We start from the raw sequence: 19,066 nt of genomic DNA on the forward strand, positions 1-19,066 counted from the left end.
CTGTCCCTCTCTCTACATCTCTCGGTGACCCTAATCTTATAGCCGTGTCTTTCCCACAGGGCTTAGCCATCCTCGCGCTGCTATCTCCATCCCAGCTTGTTCTCCAAGCTCCATTGCCTCTTATCAGGCAACTTCCCGCCTACCGACACTCCCAAAGCTCGGAGCTTCGTCCACTTCCTCTGCATCTTAACCCCCCATCTTTATGAAATCAATGGTCCTAAACGGTCACTCAGGGTAAACCATAGCTCAAACGCTCATGCACTTTCTCAAATCCCCCATAATGATAAAACAAACAAACATAATGCACTTGTGAATTATCTGACTGAGCTTTATGCAGTATGATATGCTTTTGTATGAGACGGGAAAAAGTTAGTTTTTAAGCAGGGTGGTGGTGCAGAGAGGAAACCTGGCTTCGGACCACACAAGATCTGTACTTTGCACTTTGGTCTGTAGGTGAAATACTGCACACAAAAGTAGAAAGAGTTCTGGGCCGTAAGGAGGATTCAGTTATTCTGCATGGAGGAGTTGGAGGCGGGATGCAACACTGACTCACTTTCTTTCCTCCTTATGAACTTCCACATTAACTATTCACCCACACTTCTCCTGCATCTATTCATTTGTTGTTCTCGATTGTGTGCTTCTTTCCACATTTTTATTCACACTTTGAGTTTTGGTAGTTTGAGACAGGCTACTGTAAGTTTGATTTAAACTTTTGGTTACGTTTGAAATACTAGCATTTTGCTTACTGAACACAGCACAGGACTTTGTATACTGTACATCGCCTACTGTTTCTCAAAAAAAAAAGTAAAATATGCAAAAATAAATGTTTTAAACTTTTGTATGCTATACTGTAGTCACATGACCTTGATACCACAACATTGGGTATCATCTTATATTATATAAAATAACAATTTTATTCATTGAAATACTTTTTAAATACTTAAAAATGTATGTAAAGTATAAGTCTGGGGAATGTTTACTTGAGTAAACTTTGGGTAAAAATGCTTAAAGCAGTTCAATCAGTTTGGTTAAAATGTTGTTGACATGCTTCCAGGTTCCGCGTCATAGGAAAAATGAAAGGTAAAATTGAGTGAATAGCAGTGGCGGCCGGTGATTTCTTTTTTCGAGGACGCTTGATGCGAAGTTCGTCACAACATGTATGTAGTCCGTCATGTGTGTGGTTCGTAATTTCAAAATATGTGTTCTGCGCATCGAGAGATCCTTTGTGCATCACGTGTCTTGTCAAAATAAGTGCCTGCTGCAGACGCGTCTAAAGGGTTTATGAAAAAAGAGACGCTCGCGTTTGCCAGATACTCGCATAATCTCATGCGTAATCACAGTTTACTGTTAAGGGAGTGTCTTGCGTGTATTTTGTGAACGTGAGTGTCTCTTTTGTCATACGGTTTTCGCGCGTTTGCAGCAGGCAGTTATTTTGACAAAACACGTAATGCACATGGTTCACATGACGCAATAAACACATATTTAAAAAAGCAAGCAACACACATGACACTCTGAACAACACTTATTTTGAATTTGCGCCCCTTGGATAAGCAGTCACGAGCCGCCACTGGCGAATAGCATTGTGGGATACCACCAATATCCTATATTGTCCATTCATAGCCCTTGTGTTTTATACAGTAATGCATTCAGAAAACGCAATAAATAATCTAATAAATAAAAATAAATAAGATAAATAAATAAGAGCTTGTTAAAAAATCTCTCTCTCTCTCTCTCTCTCTCTCTCTCTCTCTCTCTCTCTCTCTCTCTCTCAATTCAATTTCAATTTCAATTCAATTTAAAGAACTTTATTGGCATGATTGTGTCACTTACAATATTGCCAAAGCATTATACATAAAACAAGAAACATACAATAACACAATATTAACAAACATTAAGGTGCAATTAAGCTAAGGTGCTGGGTGATGGATGAAGTACTACTGCAAAATAAAATAGAATCAGAGGATATTTACAATATAAAGTTGACTTTGAAATATAAACATATGAAGTATACAAATGTACATTTATGGAGGCAGATGAGAGGTAAAATAAAAGTACTGTACAAGATCAGGGCTGTAGATTATTTCTGATGGTGTGTAACTGATAAATGAATTTAGCAGCAACTGATGGGTGTCTGTCTTCCCCCAGTAACATCTTCATTTGATCTGAATCTGAAGAGTTATGAAACTCTGGTATGAGCTTTGAGATTTTGTCAAAGTGTTTTTCTCTAAGCTCTTTATATTTACCACAGTAAAGGAGAAAGTGTGTCTCTGTCTCGATCTCGCCACTGTCACAATGGACACAGATTCGCTCTTCTTTTGGGAGCCATGTTTGTCTATGTCGGCCTTTCTCTATTGCCAGACTGTGATCACTGAGTCTGTATTTAGTGAGGATTCGTCTCTGCTTTACATCTCTAACAGTGGAGAGATATTCTGACAGACTGTATTTTCTGTTTAGTGCCCGATAACATTCTAGTTTACTTTGGTTTTTACTTTCATTATCCCAATGATCCAAATATAAAGTTTGACTTTCTTTAATGATTTGGTTTATTGTGGTTTGTTTGCGTTCATTAGTGCTGGTCTGGAGTTTTAGAGCCAGTTGACAGATGGAACTGGTTTTAGGTCTCTTCTCTTGGGTTTTAAGGGCTTCATACTGAAGTGTGTTCGGGGGACTTGAGTTTAAGTGTGACCAGAATTTAAGGGAGCGTTTTTGGATGTGTATTATTAGGGGGTATCTGCCTAATTCAGCCCTGCATGCATTAGTAGGTGTTCTTCTCTGAACTCTTAAAATATTTCTACAGAATTCAGCATGCAGGGATTCCATTGGATGTTTGTCCCATTTGGAGTAATCTGTTAGGCTTTGTGGAGCCCAAACCTCACAACCATACAGAGCTATGGGCATTATTACACTATCAAATATTTTACACCAAACTGTAGCAGGAATGTCTGTTTGTTTAAATTTGCCTTTGATGGCATAGAATGCTCGTCTAGCTTTCTCTTTAAGTGCATTTACCGCGAGACCAAAACCGCCTGATGCGCTGATTTTTAACCCGAGATAGTCGTAGTGTAAGGTGTGTTCTAGTGCAGTGTTTCCCAGAGTAAATGTGTATCTGTTATCTTGTAATCTTGCTTTTTTCTGGAAAATCATAATTTTAGTTTTTTTCAGATTGACCGTCAGGGCCCAGTTTTGACAGTATTTCTCCAGCAGGTCCAGGTGTTGCTGTAAACCTTGTGCAGTGTCTGACAATAGCACCAGATCATCTGCATACAGAAGAGCTTTAATCTCTGAGTTGTTTAGGATGAGACCAGGTGTGCTGGATTGTTCCAATAACACTGCTAACTCATTAATATACAAGTTAAACAGAGTTGGACTCAAGTTACAGCCCTGTCTCACCCCACGACCTTGACTAAAAAATTCTGTTCTTTTGTCACCGATTTTAACTCCGCACTTGTTTTCTGAGTACATGGATTTAATGATGTCATATACTTTTCCTCCTATGCCTGATTGTAGAATTTTATAGTATAAGCCGTCATGCCATATCGAGTCGAATGCTTTTTTAAAGTCAACGAAACATGCATAAACTTTGCCTTTGTTTTTATGATGAACGTGTTGATTGACTAGCGTCTGTAGTGTGTAAATGTGGTCAGTGGTGCGGTGGTTTGGTAAAAATCCAATCTGACTTTTACTTAAGACTTTGTGTTTGGTAAGGAAGGCCAGAATCCGAGCATTTAAGATACCACAGAAAGTCTTCCCTAGATTACTATTTACACAAATGCCTCTGTAGTTATTGGGGTCAAATTTGTCTCCGCTCTTATATAGCGGGTGTATTAAACCTGTACTCCAGGTTTCAGGAAAGTGTCCAGTTTGTAGGATTAAATTAAACATTTTTAAAAGTGCCTCTTGCATTGCTGCAGGACTGTGTTTCAACATTTCTGTTCTGATGTTGTCTAAACCACATGCCTTTCTGGGTTTTAATTTCTTTAGTGCTTCTTTTAGTTCTTCTAAGCTAATCGGGTAATCTAAGGGGTTTTGGTTGTTTTTAATGATGGATTCCAATTGTTTTAGTTTAGTTTGTAAATTTTTTTGATCAGGTGTAAGACTATCTGAGGAGATTTCCCTGAATAGGTTTTTAAAATAGTCTTTCCATAATTCTCCATTTTGTATGGGTATGTCCTGGTTTTGTTTTTTGTTTAGACTATTCCATTTTTCCCAGAATTGATTATTATGAATTGAGTCTTGGATTTCTTTGAGAGTATAATTGAGGTGTTGTTGTTTTTTGTAGTGAATTGTATTTTTGTAATCCCTAAGTGCTTCGCAATAGTTTTGTCTTATTTCTGGTTTGTGTGGATCTCTGTGTTTTTGGTTGGAGAGTTGTCGGAGACGTTGTCTTTTACTTTTACATTCCTGATCGAACCAGATTTCATCTCCAGATTTTACTTTAGTTTTTTTGTTTGTACGGAGTAGGTTTGCTTTGATTGCACATCTTTCATAAATATGATTTATTTGTTGTACTGCAGCATTTACCTCGATTTTACTAGTCATAAACTGTGTTGTTTTAAATGTATTAATTAAGTTGGAAATGTCTTTGGAGCTGACTGCGCTAATAAATTCGGTTTCAGAGTTTGGGGACCATTTAAATGTTGGGTTCAATTTGGTCAAATTGTAGGGCTTTTGTTCGCTTCTCTCTCTCTCTCTCTCTCTCTCTCTCTCTCTCTCCACATGCTCAAGGGAGAGGCAGGGTTTCAGCAGCGCCTGTCTGCCTCAGGGTCAGAGATTTTAAGGCGGAAAGCCTTTAATACCAATTAAGTGTTGCCTCTTAAAGCTGTGATGCTCACATTTAACACCGAACAGGGAGGCTAGGAGCCGCCTCGTGCCTTAGCTGCGTTACCCAAATCACAGAACAGCTTGTGACGCCAGCACCACCACTAAACCCTCCAGCACTCATCAGACAGCAAGAGGTGCAGAGCCGGGCCAGAGCGCCCGCACAACTTTAATAAAGGGAGGAGAGGGGGAAAAGATGGATAGATGGATAGAGAAAACGACTAAATGAGCAGAGAGGGAGGCTCTCGGTTCTCTCCTCTTGAACCTTTTGCTCCCTCCATCTACTGACAGGTTGGACAGGCCATACTCCTTAATTCCCTCTTCTTATTCCTTTAATCTGTCATCTTTATCAGGCAGGGGAAGTGGCGGGCGGCACGACGGAGCCCCAACCTCCAATCAATCTCCACATTACAGCTGACAGAATGGTGCTAATAACTTATTGATCCCCCTGTTTGCGGGGCTCAGCCAGAACTGAAAGGCTGGCATTGATTGGCTATGTGGGGGGGTGGGGGTGGGAATGAGGGGCCGGCACAGCGCTTCCGCCAGCCCAGAGGATTCGGCACCCCCCGCTGCCGCTCTCCCACTGAGAGCCTTAGGGGAGAGAGAGAGAGAGAAAATGAGCGAGGGATGAGATAGGAAAACGAGGGAGATCAAAATCACGAGAAAGAGAATGGAACGAGGCAACAGGGAGAAAAATAAAGACCGGGGAATAAAGAGGTGTCAAATGGATGAGGTAAATGCAGACAGATGCAGAAAATACAGAGGGAGATTATCTGCAGCAATGAAAAACAGAAAGAGGAAAAACACCGTAGGAAGCACGTAAAGCGAATAGATTTGTGGACAATGAAAAACAAACATCACTGACAGTTTTTTTTCTTCACTTTTTTCACCTGGAGTGCTGAGTTTTTGAAGGAGAAGATTTAGCTACAACAGGGTGATTCTCGCAAAATTAGACTTATGAGGTGTCATGAAACATTTTGATAAGCATTCACATAGAATGTCCAGTAAATGTACTTTTCCCGCAGTAGTTATTTTGTCTAGAACAAAGCACTCACATACCTCATACGGGTAATTTACTCTTGCCGCAATAGTTAGCCTGTCTGGAACCGAGCTGAATTAAACCACTATAATGTATGACACTTGCATTACATGCGAACGGCCCCTACGCTAATAGAATTCTGTTTTTGTCTCCCTGTCTCGTCCTCGACCCTGAGGACAATGAGACAAACAGACCCAGTTCCTGTTGCTGTGAAGGTCATCGCACCACTGATCTACTGGCTGTCCTTCAACATGACGCCCAACCGATGCGCGACCAACGGCCACCGGCTGAACCAGTTTAATCCGCTTACACGCTTCCTATCCCTACCGTGTCTATATATTATAAATATAAATATTAATTTCTCCCTAGGGTTTTTTGTCCTTCTAGGATTTTTTCCCATTGGGTTTTCTCCTAGGGGGTTTTTTTAGTCCCAGGGAGAGTCAGCCAACTTTGGCTTAACTTAGCACTTTACTGTATACGTGAGATTATTAATACGCTCGCTTACACGGTTTTTTATCCTTAGCTGCTATATTCTACTTCTTATACTATGTATTGATTTTCAATGTTCTCCTCTACATCTACTCATGTAGAGCTGCTTTGCAACAATTAACAATTGTGAAAAGCGCTATATAAATAAAATTGAATTGAATTGAATAAAAAAAAGTTAAAAAAAAGTAAATGCTATCAAAATAAGAAGCATACAGTTACAAACATCTCTACAAACATCCAGTTATGGACACGTTGCGATAATGAAAATTTCCCCCTTTAAATGTAGAAAAAACAACAAAAAAAATTTTATGATGTCATTTGAAATCATGTGCAAAATAGCACATGATTTCAAATGACATCATAAAAATTTTTTTGTTGTTTTTTCTACATTTAAAGGGGGAAATTTTCATTATCGCAACGTGTCCATTACTGGATTTTTGTTCTTTGACATGGAAATATTTATAAATAAAAAAGCTTCAGTGCATGTTATACTATAAACATTTACAGTAAAGAAACATGTGGTATTTGGTGATCATTGGTAAAGGTAGAGACAATAATAAGGAATATAAATGTGTACAAGACCAATTTTCTCATCCTCTGCAACAATTTTCAATCATTGTTTAAGCCCTCAAGGAACTAGCATTTAAAAAAAAAATGGCTACCAGGTAAGCAGTTCTTATTTTTTCTCTCCAGATAAAAGTTGAAATTTTGTTTGTCATAGTACCTAAACAACTTTTTAGTTCTCATTCCCGAAACATGAGTTATGAGTAAATGCATAAATTTAATGTAATATCATGCTGTGGTAAAGATAATTTTTGATAACGATAATCTAAAAAATTTAAGTAAATAATTCTGAAGGAAATGTTTTTAAAATCCTATGGTTAAAATAATGGTTATAGTAAGTTCAGACCTTAATCTTATATGTGCAAAAAAATGGCTTCAGTGGGCTTTTAAAAATTCTGATGCTGGACACCTTCTAAATCTGGATTTCGTAAGAATCACACAAAAAGGTCTGTCAATCAACTGATATTCGATTAATTATGCAAATTAACTGCCGCTGTCCTGTCAACAGGACACCTGATCTATCACAACAAACTATATATCATTGGAAAGTTCTAAGAATGTAGTTTTCATATGTTAAAACATTATGGCAGTGAACATAATAATGCAGTGAGAGTAATATATTAATTTGTGACAAGAGTATGCAGCAAACCGTTGACACCTAGTGGCCGTTGTTGGAAATTATTTTATATTTTCCCTTCCTGACACTTCTGTGAACAATTTTAAAGTGTCTTCTTTATAACAAGACCAAGATTAAGCTTCTAGACTAAAAAAATTTATATTAATTTGAAGGTGTGCATTTTCACACCCCAACCTCAAAAAGGGCTGTGCCATATTGAATTATTCACAATTAATCACACAAAACTAATATTTAATGAGAAAAGCACCCAAATGAAGATAGACATAACAGAATAGAAAGCATTGAATAGTCCGTACAAAAAAGTGTCGTAAGAAGTCAAACAAAATAGAGTTTGTCCGTTTGTTTGTCCGAACAGGATGTGTTCTTGTATACCATCTGTGATAATTGAAAACTTTTGGTCTATGTACACATGCAGACTGACAGTGGGCGCTGTGTCACGTCTCAATGTATTTCTGTGTCTCATTTCATAAGCAATGTGTTATTGTTAAACTGTAGCCCACTGTAATGCATTTCAGACCACTGAATTCTTAAGAATGAGGAAATAAGGAAAATTCCTCATTAACAGTACATCTGTGGGGAATGATTAATGGCATACATTTTTGTTCCATCATTGTTTTAGCTAAAGTGAATTAACACGTCAAATTGACAGCCCTAATTCAAACACACAAATTCAGAAACTGTACACCGCCTCGCCGGTCAGATACACACAGACACATGTAGACTCTTCTGTCTGCCATTAGCAAACCAATAGAGAGAGAGAAAAAAACAAAAAACACCTTATACGCCTATTAAGAGTCTCTGGTCTGACCGCAAAGCCACGTTTAGGAGTCTACACAGGGAGCCAGACTAGCTGCCGGCGCCCTGCCCTCCCCCATCCCGCCAGGCCGACCGGCCGGACGGACAGAGGGTGGGAGGGGAGGGGGGGTTCAGTCGAAGCCGCCTCTCCTCCGTCGCTGACGCCTGGGTCAGCTCTCATGTCTGTCCCTCAGATTTAATTAATGGACCTCTCCGGCGCAAAGCAAACCCAGCGCGTCGGCCAGCTTCCTCTCACGCTGCAGTCCTCCCTCCCTCGATGCCATACGACGCTATGCTCATTCATTTATTTTGTACTTTTCCAACCTTTTCTTCTTCTCTCTCTCTTTCTCAACCACAGAATAAGTCAGACTTGAAAGGAAGTAAACGAGACTGTTCGGCAAAACAGAAAAAAGCTGGAGTCTCATAGCTCAGCTGGAAATAAAGAACATTTGGCTCTGCTTTTATTCAAGTTTACGTAAGGTCTGCATTTGACTTATCGGTCGGTCCGACTTACTGAAACATACCAACTAGTGATGTGATTAAAATATATCCATATTAAGTAACAACACATGAGTTGTAAAGAATATCAGCATATGCTGTCTGCTGTCAGGATGTGCGTTGTGTATTAATATACAATAACAGGCCGTATTGTGTAATAGAGAAATAATATCACACGCTTTACTGATCATAGCTGTGAACGTTACATTAGACATGTACCTCCAAAACCACAGGCAACCACAAGCAAACATACTTTTAAGTACAACTGACGTGAGTACAAACAAACAGTCTTGAGTAGATTAATAATTATGGTGACCCATCCTATTGTAACAGTGAACATGATGTCTACCAGACTATCTCTCTACCCCTGGTGAACTCCTAACCTGGCCCAGGATGAGAGGTTCTCTAATTTCACCAGCAGACAGAATTAGACACGCCGGGTGATCAGATTGGACTTGTTTACAGACACGAGCCTAACTGCAGCCCCTCTCTTTTACCCGCTTAAACTGATTTTGGTCATCAGCTACACTGCAGGTGGGGTTCACTTGTATTCCCGTGTGTCCTGCCCAATTAGGTTTGTTTAAAAAACTTTGCATCTTCAACAGATTATGAGAGACGTAACCTGTAGATCTCTAGTCCAGTTGTAAACATTTCACATGACAAATCAAAAATGATACTCTATTGGGAATGGTAACAGACCAACATTTTTATTTAGACTAAAATAAAACATAAAGCGAATTAAAAATGTATAAAACTTATAAACAAAATAATTTAAGAGCAACTTCACTGTAATACCAACCAGGCCAAAATGATTCAACTGTGGGTGACCAATAAGATGAGCACACAATATGTGCAATAGTCCGTCTGTTTGGTGTGGGATTAATGACAAATAAAGCTATTTACTGCAAGTAAGCGTGGTTTAAGTTGGGTGGAAGAAGCGAAGAAGACAAGAGCATTAAGTAATGGAAAAAAGACAGCCACAACGGGACGAGTAATAAGCTTACAGCCCTCAATCATGCAAATTACACCGAATTAAAATACTAGCACGCAGTCGGTGTAATTGTTCTACATCAATCAAAGGATAAAGCATGTACAAACAAACTACTATGGTAATAAACCACTATAATGTAGATATACAGAGAGACATAGCAACACATTATACTGAAGTAAAGATAATGCAATACTGCATATTGCAGAGGCGTCATAAATGTGCATTATAATCACATAAGCATTTTTCAATTTCTGTCATTCAGACTTCCTATACCTGTTTAGTGTAATAAAGGCCACAAACACATGGACAACAACATACCAGAACAGTGGTATTATGTGTATCTGATTTTGTTTTGAATGTGTAAATGTGTCCCAGGTATGCCGTCTCTAGGCGTGTCTCACCTGAGTGTGCAGAGGCGAGGTTGAGGTCGGAGCAGGGCTGGCCCTCGGGCATGCCGTGCTGTCGGGTGTGGTGCAGATTCGAGATGATTGTGGAGAGGTCACTGTCACGACTGCAAAAGATGAAATAGAGAGAGAGAGAGAAGGTGAATATATAAAGCAACAGCAACACTCACAAGTCTTTTGTATTACTAGCTAAAACTTTAACAAACAAAAGCTATTTGTTTACCAATCAAACTTACCAATTGAACATTGAGCAATTGAACAAACTAACCAGCATAAATCCACCATGCACAAACAACTTCAGCGACCCAAAAAATTATTAAGCACGTCCGACCTGCTGCACTCCCCAGGTATTCATGTCAGGTTTTGTCCCTTAAAGCTAAGACTCTCTCTGTTGTTGGTGCTTTTGCCCTGCTTCATTGTCTTTTGGATTTTAGGCGTAAAATGAGCACTGACAGACTCCTGCGTCAAGCAGTTTTGAGTTTCATCCAGCCTCATCTTCAACCTAAAGACGTTCGAATCAACACATTCAAATCATAAGCAGTTTATGAGCTTAAAACCATGTGATTATGGTTTTTATAATCGCACCGCTGAAATCGTTTGGGTCTCAGGATACACAGAAGGTGCACAGGGATAAATGTAATCTCAACAGATCTGTCATTTTACAAAGGGAACCTGCTAGGTGATGAATAAAAAGGGCTGGTTTACCATGTAAAATAAGCTTGCGGATTTAAAGGTGCACTGTGTAGATCTGAGCGACATTTAGCTATGAGGTAGCGAATTGCAACCGACGGCTCAGTCCACCGCTCACCCCCTCTCTTTCGAAGCACATAGCCGCCACAGGACAAACATGTCATCGCTTTACACGCTTTTGCCCCTTTAAGGCTACTTAATGAAAAATGGCGGCCCAAAATGCCGACTTCCATTTAAGGGGACCCACGGTTTGTGTAGATAAAAATGTCTCATTCTAAGTTAATAAAAATAATACATTTCATTATGTAAGGTGTTTATGCATCACTGAAAACATAGGTTATGTATATTATATTGCATTTTTTTTGTCAATAGATCCTCCTAAAATGTACACATTGCACCTTTAAATGGACAATAAAATCTGTGTAGAATCTCAGGGATATTTTAGGATGCGTTTTATCCACTGATGTGACATCCTGATTAACTTAACCTGAACTGTTCAGCTTAACCTTTAGCAGTCCCTCCAGAAAAACGCGATTATGCGGTCGCATGATTCAATGCATAATCAGCCAATGTCCACATATTAATGCAGAGGCCGCATTTTTTAAATACGCCGCAATTTCGCAGCATAAATTGCTGATTTCTGTGCGCACAATATGCGGGGCTTGCATGATTTTATAATCCCTGCATTTTCGTAGCAAAAAAAATCTTAGCAGAAAGTTGAAAAATTTTGCATTTACTTCACATAAGCACAGCCATATTCCCTGTTGCCATGGGAACGTTATGAATTGACGTGATTATGTGACGTGAACATCATTGAAAAGCTGCAAAAGCTGCAAAACATTTCATTGCATAAAATTGCATAAATATCCCGCATATTCCATCGCATTTTTTAAGAAAACGTGCCACAAGATCAAGGATATTTTGCCCGCAACAATCACAAAAAAACTCTGCGTTTTTCTGGAAGGACTGATTTAGGCTCAATTTGGGATCTGACAGACCACAACCTCACTCAATATTTCAAAAACCAACCTAAAATTTGAGGATTTTTTTCATAATATTTTAATCACAGATTTTAAATGTTTTAAATTATTACGTTATCCCTGGTTCGTGGTCATAGTCCAAACCACAGTAGTCCTTGTGGATTCGTTTAAATGTATATATTTAAATAAGTGCAATAAGTGTTAAAACTTTAATTATATCTGCCAGGTCTCTAAAATTCCACTTACTCAAGACCCCAAAAATTAAGCCAGGATAGTTAATCAGAACAAAACATGAGTTCAAACAGAATGATCAGTTTGGTGATCAGCTGACTAACTGATCGCAAATCAGGGCCGCTATTTTTCCAGCACACTTGTCTTCCTCTCTCCGCTTGTCTCTTCAAGGCCAGCTGAAGGGTTTACAGATTAGGACTGAAAAAGGCCGACCTCCATTCCTCCCTTCTCATCCTTTTCTGATTTATCCAACCCTTCATTAACCCTCGTCAGCCCATGTCGTCTCTATAGAAACTGATAGCAGAAGTGTGTCATGAGGGTATTTCAATGCAATCTGATTACAGCTATGATCGCATTATAACGCATAATGATTTCAAATACCCGATTAGCCTTTAGCAAATATCAGATGTGTATCTCTCAGTGCTTGTCAGCTCGTGGGGCGCACTAATGTCAACAGAAGTCTGAGGGACGCTGTCACCGAACTCTCCACTGTGGTGGGGCCGTGGCCCTGCTGTTGGTGGAAGTAGAAATGCTAGTTTTACAGTGTGTAGATTACAGACTAGGCTTCGGTAATGTCAGCCTGTCACACTTACAGTTCAAGCACACATGAATTTATTCTCCATGATTGAACACGGATGCAAAATCTCGTCATTTAAAGACTGGCGAGTATTCGACTGTATGGGACAAAGGATTCTTAATCTTATCTACCTTCATGAAATATGATGATAGCATCTTCAGATCATATAGGATTGGGTAAAATTTGTGCAATGTTGTTGGTGTTAAAGGCACTTAAAATAAAACTATTTTTAAAAAATAATTTATTACTCATAAAGAGCATGATTACAGAAAATCTTTGTTTCAGTACAGCTAAAGTGCAATCGCTCACTTGATTTCCAAGAATAATGATCAGAAAACTTAAATTACATTTAAAGTTGGCAAACACCTTGATAATAAAATAATGAACGAATGAGACTAAAATAATCAATAAAAGAAACATGCAATGTTTAATAATTTATCTCTTAAATAAATAAAGTGCTTTCACAGAATATACTCAATTTAATGCATAGATTTTATGATGGTCAGTGGTGCACCAGGGGCCTCATTTATAAAAGTGCGACGTAGGAACTGTCCTACATTTCATCTAAGACCATTTCTGAAATGATCGTAAGTGTGATTCAGAGAAAAGGAGCTTACGCACAAAAAAACGTGTGTACGCCTCTTTTCCAGATGTGCGGTTTATAAATCACAAATGATCTTAAAATTGTGCGCAGCTGAATGCTTTTAGAACTCCGCCTTGTAAACGCCCCTAATTTAATTCATTAGCATATAAATATTACATTTTCAAAGGCCAAATTCTCTGACTGCTACAATGGCGAGTGGTAAGAAAACATATTTGTTGTCGTTTGCTGTAGTTTTTAAAATTTTCTAAATTCTAACATGGAAACTTTATTGACATCACTCAAGTTAAGGCGATTATTACTGGATCTTTCAATTCACGGGTTTCATTTAAATATAGTTTTACACGTAGGCTAAACATAATATTTGTGTCTTTAAAGTTTTGTTTCAGTTTGCCATGCCTCCTGCGCGGCGGTGTTAAAATAAGATATTTTCGACTTTAAAATTCAATTTCGTATCTTAAACTGACGGAATATATTCCATATGGATTCATTTGGATTGACAGATGTTTAACATAAAAATCAATGCATGGGAATAATTTATATTAATTTTTTGAAATACCCATCACTCTTAAATGTCACATGTCCCTTGGATACATCGAGGCTTCACAATTTAGTTCATTTCACGTTGTTTTAATCATTAAATTCGATCGGTTTTACTTTCATTCAATAAAGCACATGTTCTGTAACATTTACATGTGCGTTAAACACCGCGGAACAATTTTGCTATATTTTTAAATATTTTTTGAAAAGATGACGAACTAGAAAATCGTTTCCTGAACATATAGCTTGGGCGCCATTTTTTTTGCATTAGAATAGGCTTACATTTTAAAATATCAAAATAGGCCAACATATTTTGTTTTAAAATATATCCTAAAACCTGGTTAAATTATTTTTAATTTAAAAATTTATATTCTCCACAGTTTGTTCGTTTTCTGTGTGCATCATTGTTGCATGTTTTTACGTTTCTATTCTGAATAAACAAACAGCGCAGTTTACATGCTTCGTCCTTGTTGCATTAGCTCATTAAGATTATTCTGAACAGATTTCTGTAATTCAAAAAACTCTGAATTGTAGTTGAGAACGTCACGGCGCACTGTTAAAACATTGTCGGTAATGTGTTGGTCGGGCCGGGCTCGGACACAACGTGCAGGGGCTTCGGTTATGGTTTTTTGCCCGATCTAAGCTCTAATACAGATGATGTTGACGTTGTAAAAGTTTCGAATATTTATTTATTTTTTATCAAACATATTCAACACTTTTTTACATTAGCCAGGGGATGAAAGAGAAAAAGAATTAAATAAAAACATGGAAATGCTGACATACATTAATACATTTAGCAGCTTTCTTGTTTATCAGATTATTAATAGATTTTAGGTAGCCTATTGCTTAACTTCTAATAGAAAAATACGGAATAATGGTTTATAATCACCATATTTACATTTAATTATAATAAACGTTGCAAACCAAAGTAACACATTAATCAAATAATATTTCTTATGTAATAAGATATCATAAGAGAAAAAACTAATTAAATATTTTCCAAACAAAGTCTTAAGCAAAATATATGAATTCTAACAAAAGAGCACAAATCTAACCAATTTTTTTTTTAATAAGGACAACTCCAAAACAAATGAAAAAATTTTTCTGTATGTTGAGCACAAAAGGTACAAAACAAAAAGTTTCGAATATGCCTACCTGCAATACTGCAATATTGCCACAATGACACGTGCGTACGTCAAGTCGGAACCTGACGTGGAGGGAAGTACTTTTCCACGTCAAAGACAAGTTTTATAAATCTGAGCGTTTGAGTGGATTTGAGCGTACGCACGGTCTAAGATCAAATCTGTGCGTAAAAACGCTTTATAAATGAGGCCCCAGCTCTTTTTTGATAAAAAGTGTCAAAATGGACAAAATTTTTATTTGACTTAAATTAAAAAATTAAGTAAAATGAAGGAGCTTAACCTCATTCAAATATTCCCACATTGAAATGTATAAAAGTTACATTTAAAATGTAGATGTAAAACATAAATTGTAATGACTGTGCATCAGTGATGGCTTTTGATCGAAGCATCAAAGCATATTACAGTCAAAGTCAATTATAGTCAAAAAGTACATTATAGTCATTATAGGGCAAAATGCCATCTGCCTTGTCTTTCTATCCACCATAATATCCTTGATCCATGTGTTACATTAAAGAAAATATGACAAACGTCTTTTTCTAAACAGCCCAAGCTCCAGCAGAAACTCATTTGAAATCACACATACATTAAATATCATTTAAATTGAAATATTTAAATTATTATCATTTGGCAAAAGTGCTATACTATACTACATAATACTATACTATACTATACTATACTATACTATACTATACTATACTATACTCCAAAGGTCCATTTAACCTTACTCTAGGAAACAACTCTCATCCAAGCTCCTCTATCAGTCCAGCAACGGCTCCCAGCTTGCATTCTGGCAGCTAAGGGAGGCTATTATCCTCTGTGGTAAGCTCACTAGCAAGGACATGTTAGCGGGTTAATTAGCACACTTTTCCCAGTCTGTCCCGGTGAGGGCCGTTAATGAGGCCTCCCACGACCAGCGGGCAAGGTCATAATCAGCGTCAGGGCTGGAGCTAAGACCCGGTCGCCTGAGTCAGCGATCCCTCACAGGGGAACGACGGAGCTGACAGCTCCTCTTAGGACGCGAGCTGCGGCTTATTGCGTGTTGAAGACGATCAACATAATCTTTATCTAAACTGGTCAATACCTCTTACGTTTGCCTTTAAACCGCAAAGACAATCTGCCCAAGATATGACCCTCTTAGTGAGAGGACAAACACTGTTATGGTTGTCCGTGCATAATAGACTAATTAAGTAAGCACAAGATAATGTAATTTAGCAGATCGTATTTTGTAATAGAGGGTTTTCACGACGCGTCATCAGAGCGGAGGTCGCCATATTGAAGGCACTCCGCATCACAACAGAGCACAGGCACTGATGTATAACCCGAACGTCATCAAGGAAAATTGTTAATTATTGCCGTGTTTGAGGTTGTACCAATAGGACAGATCGAGAAAAACATTTGGAATATTATCGTATTTCAAAAGTTATTAAAAACCAGAGAAAGGAATGCAAGAAATTATCAGAGGAGGCGCTTGTGGCTGGCAAAGCTCAGGAAAAATAGTATTGTATTAGAAATATGACTGAAGTACATAAAGTATAAAACAAGTATGCTTCTACTTGTTGTGCTTTATTTAAAGAGTATTTAAAATGTACTTTTTAAAAGTATACTTTTAGTGTATGCACAAAATGTACTTAAACACAACTAAAATTTGCGCTGCAATGGCTTGTGTGTTTAACTGATTATAACAAGTTTCTATTGTAATAATATTTTTAATAGTAAATGGTAAAAACAATTATTGCTTTTATTTTGTGCCTTTTTTATTGTAAAGCACTTTGGTAGGACACTGGCTATTTTAAATTTGCTATATAAATAAAGCTGACAATGACATAATGGGCTCGGCGTGATTCAAGTGAAGGAAGAATCGCCGGGTCATCACGAATCCAAGAAGAGGGAGCTAACTCGTAGGGATCTGTACCGCCTATAAATGGTAATTTCTCGAAATATAAGTCCTTCCCCATATGCCTTTGCATCTTAGATGCGTTTTCTGTTGTTAAGACATCTCTAAATTCACTTAAAGTATCCAAAGCGCACAATACTCCATTGTACTCCATTCAGTTCTTTACACAGAGTGCCTCCACAATGGCCGTGCATCCGGGTTACCGCTCAGAACGGTAACCAACTAACCAACTTTAAACTCTTAACAACTTCTGCTGCTGAAGTTAAAATCAGATATCGCCAGCAAAGCATGAATCAGGTGCATTCAAATAGTTGGTGAAAACCCTCTATACTGTGTGGTTTTAAAAAAAATAGTCAAAATGAATAAATCTCTACACAATGACTATATAGATTCATTCATTTTATTTTTTTATACACACAGTATTATAAAATATGGTCTGCTGAGTACATTATCTTAACAGTTAAATTAATCAAAATGAAAAACAACTAAGGGAATAAAATAAGCAAAACTAAATAAGACACTTTTAGGTCTGTGCTTATTGTACTATATTAGTCAACATTTAAAGTGGATTAAAAAAGTTCATCAAAGTTGTCCTGTGACAAGAATGGGTCCACATTTTGGTTTTAGGACAAATTTAATGAAAGGTTTGGATCCACCAGTGTTTTTTTCTGAATTATTTATCAGGTATAACACCAATTTAAGAAAATAAAGCAGGAAAAATAAGGGAAAATATAACTTATAAACAATTTTTAATATGCATTTAACATTAATTTTTTTCTAATCATATGACATTCATTAAACATTTTAATGACGTAAACATCCCACTGTATCCGAGCTATGAATCGATTCACTGAAACAGGCCGTTTGAACTGAATTACGAACATGAATTGAACTAACCAACTTTAAACTCTTAACAACTTCTGCTGCTGAAGTTAAAATCAGATATCGCCAGCAAAGCATGAATCAGGTGCATTCAAAGCAGTCAATGCTTTACAAAGACATCAAAATCTGTGACACCACAACGAACAGCAGAAGATCTTTCCGATGCCAAAAAGATAAAAGTTTTTGCATCAACTGTGTTGTTTGGTAGCAGACGCATTTCCTCACCACAGCGCTCAAATGCATTGCTAAAAGCACTTCCATCTGTTCTTGACATGCGTCTGATACAGGAGCATCAGGTCTATGAGTAGGGTTTGTGGTTAAACATGGAGAAAACCAAGTGCACACCTGTGCAGAGCTTTGCTTGACTCTGTTTGAGCAGAGATTCAAATGTTGTTGAAGCTGTACTATATTTATATCTATATTATATAGCCACATGATTTTCATTGTCAGTGAATGTTTTACAACATAAAAAATAGCATGGCTTCAGACAACTTAGAAAATAGCTAAGAAGTCATTACAACTACTTTATTTCTTACCACCTTTGTTTGGAGTTGTGGGCTTCAGTCCCCATTCATTATAATGGCACAGAAAAGAGCAACCAGTAAATGTTTCAAAACATGATTGTGTTCCACAAAATAAAACCTTAATGTACCTTAATGTAATGTGTGACACATTTGATTCCACATAGGGAACTACGTTTCATTTTAGAAAAAAAAACATCTCATGGCAGCGAGTGTGTCAAGAGAGAGATAGTGCCAACACAAGTGCCCCTGCGGTGACACAGAAGACACAGGCTGGCGCCAGAAACAGAGGTCACATGGAGAGAGTTGGCAGACTGGGCATCCTGACGCCAGGGCTTACACCATTACTGAACATAGCATTGATAGTCTCACCCTGACACACACACACACACACACAAATCAGTGCCAAGCAGAAGGTGAGAAACCATGTGGAGAGATGTCTCCATTTTACATAAAGTCATAGACATCTAAACTAATAACTTAGGCCGAAATGTAGCCGTTCCTTTCACAGTCCTAAATTGTTAATGCATTTATATAAATGCCCATTTTGTTTCAAACACATACAGTGAACAATGCACTTTCGAAGTAAAAAAGTATACTTATGTTAGAGTAGCTAGAAAAATCTTTGCAAAGAAAAGAAAAAAAATCAATATTTCTCTCTGTTTTTAAACAGAAAAAAACATCAGTTGTTATTCTGCTCATACTCGAAGCAAGCGGCCGGGCCGTAACTAGCGAGGGGAGCAATAAATAAATATCGAAATAGATACATAAAT

At 37.7% G+C, this 19,066-nt stretch overlaps 1 protein-coding gene across 4 annotated transcripts in view; it reads right to left on the bottom strand.

Annotated features, from left to right (window-relative positions):
- Positions 1–19,066, bottom strand: part of samd11 (sterile alpha motif domain containing 11) — a 76,034-nt gene that overhangs the window by 33,041 nt on the left and 23,927 nt on the right. For all 4 annotated transcript variants that reach the window (XM_073813063.1, XM_065285852.2, XM_065285850.2 and 1 more), the window contains exon 4: positions 10,233–10,342. In XM_073813063.1, coding sequence (XP_073669164.1) covers positions 10,233–10,342 — 110 coding nt within the window. The remainder of the gene's footprint in view (positions 1–10,232; positions 10,343–19,066) is intronic.

This window comes from Paramisgurnus dabryanus, chromosome 21 (assembly GCF_030506205.2).
Source record: "Paramisgurnus dabryanus chromosome 21, PD_genome_1.1, whole genome shotgun sequence".
NCBI classification, from domain to species: domain Eukaryota; kingdom Metazoa; phylum Chordata; class Actinopteri; order Cypriniformes; family Cobitidae; genus Paramisgurnus; species Paramisgurnus dabryanus.